Below are 12,281 nucleotides of genomic sequence, written 5' to 3'. Positions count from 1 at the left end.
ACAGCTTCCTTTCTGAAGTGACTGCTCATCCACAGCTCGTGAAGGGTCAAGTACCGTCCTCCCTATCTACATCCTGAGTGAGCAGTCTTCCTAAATAACATGAAAGCTGTCCCACGACTATCCTCCCTGCTAACAACCTCTTTTCCTTATTATTAACACTAAAGATGGCCATACACATTAGACAGCTGTTATGCTGGTGTGAGGGAATGCCCAGAGTGCAGCGCAACACAGAGGGAAAACCAGGGAAGCCTCTGGAGATCGGAAGAGGGGATGGAGTCACCACCTCACACTCACCTGTGGCAGATCCCTGCACTACCTAGCGTTCCTAGATGGGTCCTTCCCCCATGCGCCGTCACATGCCTACCTAGGCCCTCACTGATCCTGAACTTACCCTGACTAGTGAGTAGGCTAGCGAGACACTAGTCCCACAATAACAGTAGTGCAACACAAGGAAGGAAAGACAAACGGGTGGGAAAATACACAACATATAGTACTCCTTGGTTTCTTCAGCAGGAACTTCATAGCTGCAACTGAAACACCACCTCAGTTCCTTCAGAGGCAGGCTCCTTCAAAGTGGTCAGTATAGAAGATCTATTATTATTTATTTATTATTATAGCGCCATCAATTCCATGACGCTTTACTATCACGGTGTTCTTCAGCAGGAACTTCATAGCTTCAACTGAAACACCTCAGCTTCTCCAGAGACAGATCTCCTATACTGACCACTTTGAAGGAGCCTGTCTCTGGAGAAGCTGAGGTGTTTCAGTTGCAGCTATGAAGTTCCTGCTGAAGAATCCAGTGATAGATCTTCTATACTGACAGTCTATCACCGGGTTCTTCAGCAGGAACTTCATAGCTGCAACTTAAAAGACACCTCAGCTTCTCCAGAGACCGGCTCCTTCAAAGTGGTCAGTATAAAAGAGCCATCACCGGCATGGAGTAAAGCCAGGAGTGGTTAAATACACTCTTTGTAAACGTAGCCTAAAAATTCAACTTATCCAGAGCAAATATGAATAAGCCGATCAAACCAGAGAATCAAGAAAAACACGCTGACCAGATGTATCTTAAAAATATTACTTTTATTGTTCTGTACGGAGTTGTAGGAGGTGCAGGAATGATAGAAAGAGACGCTGCCCCCTGACATTTCTCCTGGTGGGCCGCTGGTATAAAAAGATGAGATAAGGAATGTTACAGACCTCGTGATAAACAATCAGCAACCTTTTCTTTTTTTTTTAATTTTATTATTATTATTATTATTTAGAAGACAAGGAAAAAAAAAAAACTGCAAATATAGGTTTTGCTAAGGTGAATATATATTTATATCATAAATCCCCCTAAATTAAGTAAATAGTAACCCTCTTAAAGTTTTATATTTATTATAATTTGTTTTTTTGTTTGTTTTTTTTTTGGTCCTTAGGGGAAAAAAAAATATAAAATAAAAACCATTATAGGGCTTAGAAAGTATCCAAAGAACAGAGCACGTTCATGATGCCATGAGAATATACAGAATACAAAAAAAAAGGGGGTGCGCATCCCAGGAATGGGTGACCATCACCAAAAAGGTCATGCAAACCGCGATATGGAATGATATGGGTTTTTTTTTCTGTTTGATCCAGACTTACGTGGAATGACAATAATTTTTATTTTCTGGCCTGTTTCGGGTATTGTAACAGATCAGAGAATTTTATAACAGCTGCCTCTGTGCCCCTTTCTTAAAATATTATATTGTAAAACAGCTGGAGGATGTAAAGCCCCCCCACCCACCCCCTTTATTATGGACCTCTCCTCTGCCTGCAGTGCGGAGCCCTCTATGCTTAGGACCTCACCATGAGGTCATTGAATTATGAAACTAGGATATAAGGAGAAAAAAACAAAACAAAAAAAACCCCACAAAGACGTTAGTACTCTACTGCGTGGGCACGGACCGCATGCCTCTCGCAGGGATTTTCAGGACCAGGAATAAATAAATCAAGAAAGGGAGAGGGAGGGGGGTCTGTGAGAACTGTACAAGGTGCGAAATATGAAATAAAAGATACCCAGAAGCGCAGTCTACGTGCCAGCTGTGTGTGGAAGCACCCCAGCCCCTTAGCCATTGCATAGATAGCTTTGCAAAAAGGGGGGGGGGGAGGAGCGGTCCTGCAGCTTCTGCTATGCCTTCTCCTCCCTCCTTGCAAAGGGAACGAAAGCTAATGTGATCCCCCTCCCTCTTCCCCCTTGACCGGGGGGATGCTAGTGACCCCCCATCTTCCCTGACCATCTGGCGCTTCTCCCCTTCTGTAGCTGATGGAGGGTGGTCGGGCAGTGTTGATCTCGTCCCCATCCTGCTCTCACAGGTCGCTCTCGCCGTACAACGCAGTAGAAAAGGACATGTAATCCAGTGCTCCAGGCACTCCATCGGGACCGTGATAGGGAGCCATACGGGAGATGCAATATTCAGCTTGATCTGGTGGCAGCTCTCGGCGCAGCTCAGCTGCGGTGATGTAATTCTGGAAAAGAAAGAAAAAAAAAGCAAAAAGTTTTACAAATGTCATACAAGACAAAAATCAGACTCCTCTAGGCACCAAATATCAAAAAACCTTTAGATAAGAATCCCCAGGGATACAATAAAGGAAATGATGATGCAATTAATATTAAAATATAATATTTTTTAATCATTAAAGAAGGGAATTTTGTTTACTTACCGTAAATTCCTTTTCTTCTAGCTCTAATTGGGAGACCCAGACAATTGGGTTGTATAGGCTATGCCTCCGGAGGCCGCACAAAGTACTACACTTAAAAGTGTTAAGCCCCTCCCCTTCTGCCTATACACCCCCCGTGCTCCCACGGGCTCCTCAGTTTTGGTGCAAAAGCAAGAAGGAGGAAAAAGAATTATAAACTGGTTTAAAGTAACTTCAATCCGAAGGAATATCGGAGAACTGAAACCATTCAACATGAACAACATGTGTACACAAAGAAGGGAATTTTGTTACTTAACGTAAATTCCTTTTCTTCTAGCTCTTATTGGGAGACCCAGACGATTGGGGTATAGCTACTGCCTCCGGAGGCCACACAAAGCACTACACCAAAAAGTGCAAGGCCCCTCCCCTTCTGGCTATACCCCCCCGTGGTATCACGGGTTCTCCAGTTTTAGTGCCAAAGCAAGAAGGAGGAAAGCCAATAACTGGTTTAAACAAATTAACTCCGAGTAACATCGGAGAACTGAAAAACCGTTCAACATGAACAACATGTGTACCCGCAAACCACAAAAAATCCCGAAGGACAACAGGGCGGGTGCTGGGTCTCCCAATAAGAGCTAGAAGAAAAGGAATTTACGGTAAGTAACAAAATTCCCTTCTTCTTCAGCGCTCTATTGGGAGACCCAGACGATTGGGACGTCCAAAAGCTGTCCCTGGGTGGGTAAAGAAATACCTCATGTTAGAGCTGCAAAACAGCCCTCCCCTACGGGGGTGTCACTGCCGCCTGCAGGACTCTTCTACCTAAGCTGGCATCCGCCGAAGCATAGGTATGCACCTGATAATGCTTGGTGAAAGTGTGCAGACTCGACCAGGTAGCTGCCTGGCACACTTGTTGAGCCGAAGCCTGGTGTCGTAATGCCCAGGACGCACCCACGGCCCTGGTTGAGTGGGCTTTTAGCCCTGAAGGAACCGGAAGCCCCGCAGAACGGTAGGCCTCTAGAATTGGTTCTTTGATCCATCGAGCCAGGGTGGCTTTAGAAGCCTGCAACCCCTTGCGCGGACCAGCGACAAGGACAAAAAGTGCATCGGAACGGCGCATGGGCGCCGTGCGGGAAATGTAGATTCTGAGTGCTCTCACCAGATCCAGCAAACGTAAGTCCTTTTCATACCGGTGAACCGGATGAGGACAAAAGGAAGGCAAGGATATATCCTGATTAAGATGAAACGAGGAGACGACCTTAGGGAGAAACTCCGGAATGGGGCGCAGCACTACCTTGTCCTGGTGGAACACCAGGAAGGGAGCCTTGGATGACAGAGCTGCCAGCTCCGACACTCGCCGAAGCGATGTGATCGCAACAAGAAACGCCACTTTCTGTGACAGGCGAGAAAAGGAAACTTCCTTCAGAGGCTCGAAAGGCGGCTTCTGGAGAGCAACTAGTACCCTGTTCAGATCCCATGGATCTAACGGCCGCCTGTACGGGGGCACAATATGACAGACCCCCTGCAGGAACGTGCGCACCTTAGGAAGACGTGCTAGACGCTTCTGAAAAAACACGGATATTGCCGATACTTGCCCTTTAAGGGAGCTGAGCGACAAGCCCTTTTCTAACCCCGATTGCAGGAAAGAAAGAAAAGTGGGCAATGCAAATGGCCAGGGAGACACTCCCTGAGCGGAACACCAGGATAAGAAAATCTTCCACGTTCTGTGGTAGATCTTAGCAGAAGTCGACTTTCTAGCCTGTCTCATTGTGGCTACAACTCCTTGGGATAATCCTGCAGACGCTAGGATCCAGGACTCAATGGCCACACAGTCAGGTTCAGGGCCGCAGAATTCTGATGGAAAAACGGCCCTTGGGACAGTAAGTCTGGTCTGTCTGGAAGTGACCACGGTCGGCCGACCGTGAGATGCCACAGATCCGGATACCACGATCTCCTCGGCCAGTCTGGGGCGACGAGTATGACGCGGCTGCAATCGGATCTGATCTTGCGTAAGACTCTGGGCAAGAGTGCCAGAGGCGGGAATACGTATGGGAGCCGGAACTGCGACCAATCTTGTACTAAGGCGTCTGCCGCCAGAGCTCTTTGATCGCGCGACCTCGCCATATATGCCGGGACCTTGTTGTTGTGCCGGGACGCCATTAGGTCGACGTCCGGCACTCCCCAGCGGCGACAGATTTCCTGAAACGCGTCCGGGTGAAGGGACCATTCCCCTGCGTCCATGCCCTGGCGACTGAGGAAGTCTGCTTCCCAGTTTTCGACGCCTGGGATGTGAACCGCGGATATGGTGGATGCTGTGTCTTCCACCCACATTAGAATGCGCCGGACTTCTTGGAAGGCTTGCCGACTGCGCGTCCCTCCTTGGTGGTTGATGTATGCCACCGCTGTGGAGTTGTCCGACTGGATTCGGATCTGCTTTCCTTCCAGCCACTGTTGGAAGGCTAGTAGGGCAAGATACACTGCCCTGATTTCCAGAACATTGATCTGAAGGGTGGACTCCTGCGGAGTCCACGTTCCCTGAGTCCTGTGGTGGAGAAAAACTGCTCCCCACCCTGACAGACTCGCATCTGTCGTGACCACTGCCCAGGATGGGGGCAGGAAGGATCTTCCCTGAGACAATGAGGTGGGAAGGAGCCACCATTGTAGAGAGTCCTTGGCCGTCTGGGAAAGGGAGACTTTCCTGTCTAGTGACGTTGACTTTCCGTCCCATTGGCGGAGAATGTCCCATTGAAGTGGGCGCAGATGAAACTGCGCAAATGGAACTGCTTCCATGGCTGCCACCATCTTCCCTAGGAAGTGCATGAGGCGCCACAAGGGGTGCGACTGACCCTGAAGGAGAGATTGCACCCCTGTTTGTAGTGATCGCTGTTTGTTCAGCGGAAGCTTCACTATCGCTGCTAGAGTATGGAACTCCATGCCAAGATACGTGAGTGATTGGGTCGGTGACAGGATCGACTTTGGAAAGTTGATGATCCATCCGAAAGACTGTAGAGTCTCCAGCGTAGCATTCAGGCTGAGTTGGCATGTCTCTTGAGAGGGTGCCTTGACCAGTAGATCGTCTAGGTAAGGGATCACCGAGTGTCCCTGAGAGTGCAAGACTGCTACCACTGCCGCCATGACCTTGGTGAAGACCCGTGGGGCTGTCGCCAGACCGAATAGCAGAGCTACGAACTGAAGATGGTCGTCTCCTATCACAAAACGTAGAAAACGTTGATGTTCTGTAGCAATTGGCACGTGGAGATAAGCATCTTTGATGTCTATTGAGGCAAGGAAGTCTCCTCGAGACATTGAGGCAATGACAGATCGTAGGGTTTCCATCCGGAACCGCCTGGCGTGCACATGTTTGTTGAGCAGTTTTAGGTCCAGAACAGGACGGAATGAGCCGTCCTTTTTTGGAACCACAAAGAGATTGGAGTAAAACCCTCGACCCTGTTCCTGAGGAGGGACAGGGATCACTACTCCTTCCGCTCTTAGGGAGTCCACCGCCTGCCGCAGAGCATCTGATCGGTCTGGATGTGGGGAGGTTCTGAAGAATCGGGCTGGAGGACGAGAACTGAACTCGATTCTGTACCCGCGAGACAAAATGTCTGTCACCCACCGGTCCTTGACCTGTGACAGCCAAATGTCGCAAAAGCGGGAGAGCCTGCCCCCGACCGGAGATTCGGCGGGAGGGGGCTGGAAGTCATGAGGTAGCCGCTTTGGAAGCGGTTCCTCCATTTGCTTTCTTGGGGCGTGCGTGAGCCCGCCAGGAATCTGAGTTTCTTTGCGTCCTCTGAGACCCTTTGGACGAGGTAAATGGTGTCTTGCCCGAACCTCGAAAGGACTGAAACCTCTGCTGCCACTTTTTCTGCTGAGGTTTGCTTGTTCTGGGCTGGGGTAAAGAAGAGTCTTTACCCTTGGACTGCTTAATGATGTCAGCCAATGGCTCGCCAAACAGTCTATCTCTAGATAAAGGCAAGCTGGTTAAACATTTTTTGGAACCAGCATCTGCCTTCCAGTCCCTTAACCACAAGGCTCTGCGCAAAACTACCGAATTGGCGGACGCCATTGAGGTGCGGCTGGTAGATTCTAGGACCGCATTGATAGCGTAAGACGCAAACGCAGACATCTGCGAGGTAAGGGACGCCACTTGTGGCACTGCTGGATGTATGATAGCATCCACTTTTGCTAAACCAGCTGAAATAGCCTGGAGAGCCCATACGGCTGCGAATGCCGGAGCAAACGACGCGCCGATAGCTTCATAGACAGATTTTAACCAAAGGTCCATCTGTCTGTCATTGGCATCTTTAAGTGAAGCGCCATCCTCCACTGCAACTATGGATCTAGCTGCAAGTTTGGAAATCGGGGGGTCTACCTTTGGACACTGGGTCCAGCGCTTGACCACATCAGGGGGGAAAGGATAACGTGTATCCCTAGAACGTTTAGAGAAACGTCTTTCTGGGTGAGCGTCGTGTTTCTGGATTGATTCTCTGAAGTCAGAGTGATCCAACAAAGCACTCAATTTACGCTTGGGATAGAGGAAACGAAACTTCTCCTGCTCTGCAGCTGCCTCTTCTGCTGAAGGGGCTGGGGGAGAAATATCTAACAGCCTATTGATGGCTGAGATGAGGTCGTTTACCATGGCGTCCCCATCAGGGGTATCCAGGTTGAGAGGGGTTCCAGGAGTGGATTCCTGATCACTCTCTTCAGACACCTCACAGGGAGACTGATTGCGCTGAGACCCTGAGCAGTGTGATGACGTTGAGGGTCTTTCCCAGCGAGCTCGCTTAGGGTGGCTGGGGCTATCATCTGAGTCATAATCCTCAGCTTGTGAAGCCGGGGACCCCCTTGTAGTCTGGATTGGATCCAGCTGAGGGGGGCCAGAGGACAGAGACCTCGCCGAGTCCAAAGACTGAGCCCCAGACATGGATTGCAAAGTTTCAAGGATTTTTGTCATAGTCACAGACAATCTATCAGCAAAAACTGCAAAGTCTGTCCCTGGCGCCGGGGCAGAACTTACAAGCGTCTCAGCCTGGGTCACTACCTCTCCGGACTCCGGCTGGCGAAGCAGCACCGGATCGGAGCATTGCACACAATGGGGGTCATCGGAGCCTGCTGGTAGAGCAGCCCCACATGCAGCACACGCAGTGTACACAGCCCTAGCCTTGGCAGCCTTGCGTTTTGTGGATGACATGTTGCTGCTTCCTCAGAGCGATCTGGGTATCCAGCCAGGAAGCGACCTCACAGTGCAAGAAATAAATAAATATATATATCTGGTGACACAGTACACCAATACACACTGAGGCACTAGAGGGGCCAGCTGAAATGCCGCTTACCGCCCGCTTAAGAGCGGGTGTGTGGTCGCCAAAAGCCCCCTAGTCCAGGTCTCCCAGAGCCTTGCGTCCTTCCTCCAGCCAGACTGCATGTAATGGCTGCCGGCGTCCTGGGAGAGGAGGGGGGGCGGGCCCTGGGCGTTCCTGGCTAAGAGCGGGAAGCCTGCTTCCCTCTGTGCCTAGTGAGAGGGCTGGAGCATGTAAATCAGGCTCCAGCCCTCGTCGCTGCTGCGAAACAGCGTCTCTCCCCTACCCTGATTGACAGGGTGGGGGCGGGAACGAAGCGGAGCTAGGCCGCAAAAAGCCGGGGACTAAAGTTATAAACGCCGCCGCCGTAAAAGCGCGGTCGGCGTGTCCCCGGCGCACCACAAGTCACAGCAGCGCCGCCCGATCCAGTGGGGGTCGGCGCTGCGTTCCCACAACACAAAGTCCCCCAGTAAACTGTAGGAACACTAACTCCAACGTTACGGTCCCCGGCGCACTACAACACCCAGCCAGCCCGGAGTGTGTCTGTGCCTGCCGGGGACACAGAGTACCTGTATGATGCAGGGCCTTGTCCCTGATTGTACTCCTGCTCCATATCCATCAGGTTCAACTGGGTCTGTGGATGGAGCCCGGCGTCAGAGCTTAGAAGCCGGCAGGATCCCACTTCCACAGAGCCCTACAAGGGGATGTGGAAGGAAAGCAGCATGTGGGGCTCCAGCCTCTGTACCAGCAATAGGTACCTCAACCGTACAACACCATCCACGGGTGAGACGGGAGCATGCTGGGGGCCCTATATGGGCCCTCTTTTCTTCCATCCGAAATAGTCAGCAGCTACTGCTGACTAAAATCTGTGGAGCTATGTATGGATGTCTGACCTCCTTCGCACAAAGCTTGAAAACTGGAGAACCCGTGATACCACGGGGGGGTATAGCCAGAAGGGGAGGGGCCTTGCACTTTTTGGTGTAGTGCTTTGTGTGGCCTCCGGAGGCAGTAGCTATACCCCAATCGTCTGGGTCTCCCAATAGAGCGCTGAAGAAAAAACAGGGGCGGGTGCTGGGTCTCCCAATTAGAGCTAGAAGAAAAGGAATTTACGGTAAGTAAACAAAATTCCCTTCTTCTTTGTCGCTCTATTGGGAGACCCAGACAATTGGGACGTCCAAAAGCAGTCCCTGGGTGGGTAAAATAATACCTCGTAAGAGCCGTAAAACGGCCTCTTCCTACAGGTGGGCAACCGCCGCCTGAAGGACTCGTCTACCTAGGCTGGCATCCGCCGAAGCATAGGTATGCACTTGATAGTGCTTCGTGAAAGTGTGCAGACTCGACCAGGTAGCCGCCTGACACACCTGCTGAGCCGTAGCCTGGTGCCTCAAAGCCCAGGACGCGCCCACGGCTCTGGTAGAATGGGCCTTCAGCCCTGAGGGAACCGGAAGCCCAGCCGAACGGTAAGCTTCGATAATTGGCTCCTTGATCCACCGAGCCAGGGTTGATTTGGAAGCCTGTGACCCTTTACGCTGGCCAGCGACAAGGACAAAGAGTGCATCCGAGCGGCGCAGGGGCGCCGTACGAGAAATGTAGATTCTGAGTGCTCTCACCAGATCTAACAAGTGCAAATCCTTTTCACATTGGTGAACTGGATGAGGACAAAAAGAAGGTAAGGAGATATCCTGATTGAGATGAAAGGGGGATACCACCTTAGGGAGAAATTCCGGAACCGGACGTAGAACCACCTTGTCCTGGTGAAACACCAGGAAAGGGGTTTTGCATGAAAGCGCTGCTAGCTCAGACACTCTCCGAAGTGAAGTGACTGCTACTAGAAAAACCACTTTCTGCGAAAGGCGTGAGAGAGGAATATCCCTCATTGGCTCGAATGGTGGTTTCTGAAGAACCATCAGCACCCTGTTCAGATCCCAGGGTTCTAACGGCCGCTTGTAAGGAGGGACGATGTGACAAACCCCCTGCAGGAACGTGCGTACCTGTGGAAGTCTGGCTAGGCGCTTCTGGAAAAACACAGAGAGCGCTGAGACTTGTCCCTTAAGAGAGCCGAGCGACAAACCCTTTTCCAGTCCAGATTGAAGGAAGGACAGAAAAGCGGGCAAGGCAAAAGGCCAGGGAGAAATACCCTGAGCAGAACACCACGACAGGAAAATTTTCAACGTCCTGTGGTAGATTTTAGCGGACGTTGGTTTCCTAGCTTGTCTCATAGTGGTAATGACGTCTTGAGATAACCCTGAAGACGCTAGGATCCAGGACTCAATGGCCACACAGTCAGGTTGAGGGCCGCAGAATTCAGATGGAAAAACGGCCCTTGAGATAGCAAGTCTGGTCGGTCTGGTAGTGCCCACGGTTGGCCGACCGTGAGATGCCACAGATCCGGGTACCACGACCGCCTCGGCCAGTCTGGAGCGACGAGGATGACGCGGCGGCATTCGGCCCTGATCTTGCGTAACACTCTGGGCAACAGTGCCAGCGGAGGAAACGCATAAGGGAGCTGAAACTGCGACCAATCCTGAACTAAGGCGTCTGCCGCCAGAGCTCTGGGATCTTGAGACCGTGCCATGAACATTGGTACCTTGTTGTTGTGCCGGGACGCCATGAGGTCGACGTCCGGCACCCCCCAGCGGCAACAGATCTCCTGAAACACGTCCGGGTGAAGGGACCATTCCCCTGCGTCCATGCCCTGGCAACTGAGATAATCTGCTTCCCAGTTTTCCACGCCTGGGATGTGAACTGCGGATATGGTGGAGGCCGTGGCTTCCACCCACATCAAAATCCGCCGGACTTCCTGGAAGGCTTGCCGGCTGCGTGTGCCGCCTTGGTGGTTGATGTATGCCACCGCTGTGGAGTTGTCCGACTGAATTCGGATCTGCTTGCCCTTCAACCACTGCTGGAACGCTTTCAGGGCAAGATACACTGCCCGTATTTCCAGAACATTGATCTGAAGCGAGGACTCTTGCTGGGTCCACGTACCCTGAGCCCTGTGGTGGAGAAAAACCGCTCCCCACCCTGACAGACTCGCGTCCGTCGTGACTACTTCCCAGGATGGGGGTAGGAAGGATTTCCCCTTCGATAATGAAGTGGGAAGGAGCCACCACCGAAGGGAAGCTTTGGTCGCCTGAGAGAGGGAGACGGTCCTGTCGAGGGACGTCGGCTTCCTGTCCCATTTGCGTAAGATGTCCCATTGAAGGGGACGCAGGTGAAACTGCGCGAAAGGGACTGCCTCCATTGCTGCCACCATCTTCCCCAGGAAGTGCATGAGGCGCCTCAAGGGGTGTGACTGGCCTTGAAGGAGAGATTGTACCCCTTTCTGTAGTGACTGCTGCTTGATCAGCGGAAGCTTCACTATCGCTGAGAGGGTATGAAACTCCATGCCAAGATATGTCAGCGATTGGGCCGGTGTCAGATTTGACTTTGGAAAATTGATGATCCGCCCGAAACCCTGGAGAGTCTCCAGGGTAGCGTCGAGGCTGCGTTGGCATGCCTCTTGAGAGGGTGCCTTGATCAGCAGATCGTCCAAATACGGAATCACCGAGTGACCCTGCGAGTGTAGGAGCGCTACTACAGTAGCCATCACCTTGGTAAAAACCCGTGGGGCTGTTGACAGGCCGAACGGCAGTGCCACAAATTGCAGGTGTTCGTTTCCTATGGCGAAGCGCAAGAAGCGCTGGTGCTCTGGAGCAATCGGTACGTGGAGATAAGCATCTTTGATATCGATCGATGCAAGGAAATCTCCTTGGGACATTGAGGCGATGACGGAGCGGAGGGATTCCATCCTGAACCGTCGGGTTTTTACGTGTTTGTTGAGCAGTTTCAGGTCCAGGACCGGGCGGAAAGACCCGTCCTTCTTTGGGACCACAAACAAGTTGGAGTAAAAACCGTGGCTCTGTTGCTGAAGAGGAACAGGGACCACCACTCCTTCCGCCTTCAGAGTGCCCAGCGCCTGCAGAAGAGCCTCGGCTCGCTCGGGAGGCGGGGATGACCTGAAGAATCGAGTCGGGGGACGAGAGGTGAACTCTATCTTGTAACCGTGAGACAGAATGTCTCTCACCCAGCGGTCTTTTATTTGTGGCAGCCAGGTGTCGCAAAAGCGGGAGAGCCTGCCACCGACCGAGGATGCTACTAGAGGAGGTCGAAAGTCATGAGGAAGCCGCTTTGTTAGCGGCGCCTCCGGTGGTCTTTTTAGGACGTGACTTAGACCGCCATGCATCAGAGTTCCTTTGTTCCTTCTGAGACCCTTTGGACGAGGAGAATTGGGACCTGCCCGCGCCCCGAAAGGACCGAAACCTCGACTGCCCTCTCCTCTGTTGGGGTATG

The 12,281-nt window shown here is 51.8% G+C and overlaps 1 protein-coding gene across 4 annotated transcripts in view; it reads right to left on the bottom strand.

Moving 5' to 3' along the window:
* Positions 1–1,061: 1,061 nt before the first annotated feature.
* ACTN4 (actinin alpha 4) overlaps positions 1,062–12,281 on the bottom strand; it is a 113,242-nt gene continuing 102,022 nt past the window's right edge. For all 4 annotated transcript variants that reach the window (XM_075323501.1, XM_075323503.1, XM_075323505.1 and 1 more), the window contains one exon: positions 1,062–2,487. In XM_075323501.1, the coding sequence (XP_075179616.1) occupies positions 2,329–2,487 (159 nt within the window). In that variant the 3' untranslated portion in view covers positions 1,062–2,328. The remainder of the gene's footprint in view (positions 2,488–12,281) is intronic.

This window comes from Anomaloglossus baeobatrachus, chromosome 9 (assembly GCF_048569485.1).
Source record: "Anomaloglossus baeobatrachus isolate aAnoBae1 chromosome 9, aAnoBae1.hap1, whole genome shotgun sequence".
NCBI lineage: Eukaryota > Metazoa > Chordata > Amphibia > Anura > Aromobatidae > Anomaloglossus > Anomaloglossus baeobatrachus.
Note: the sequence above shows the minus strand (reverse complement) of the source record. Positions and strands in the feature narration are given on the sequence as shown.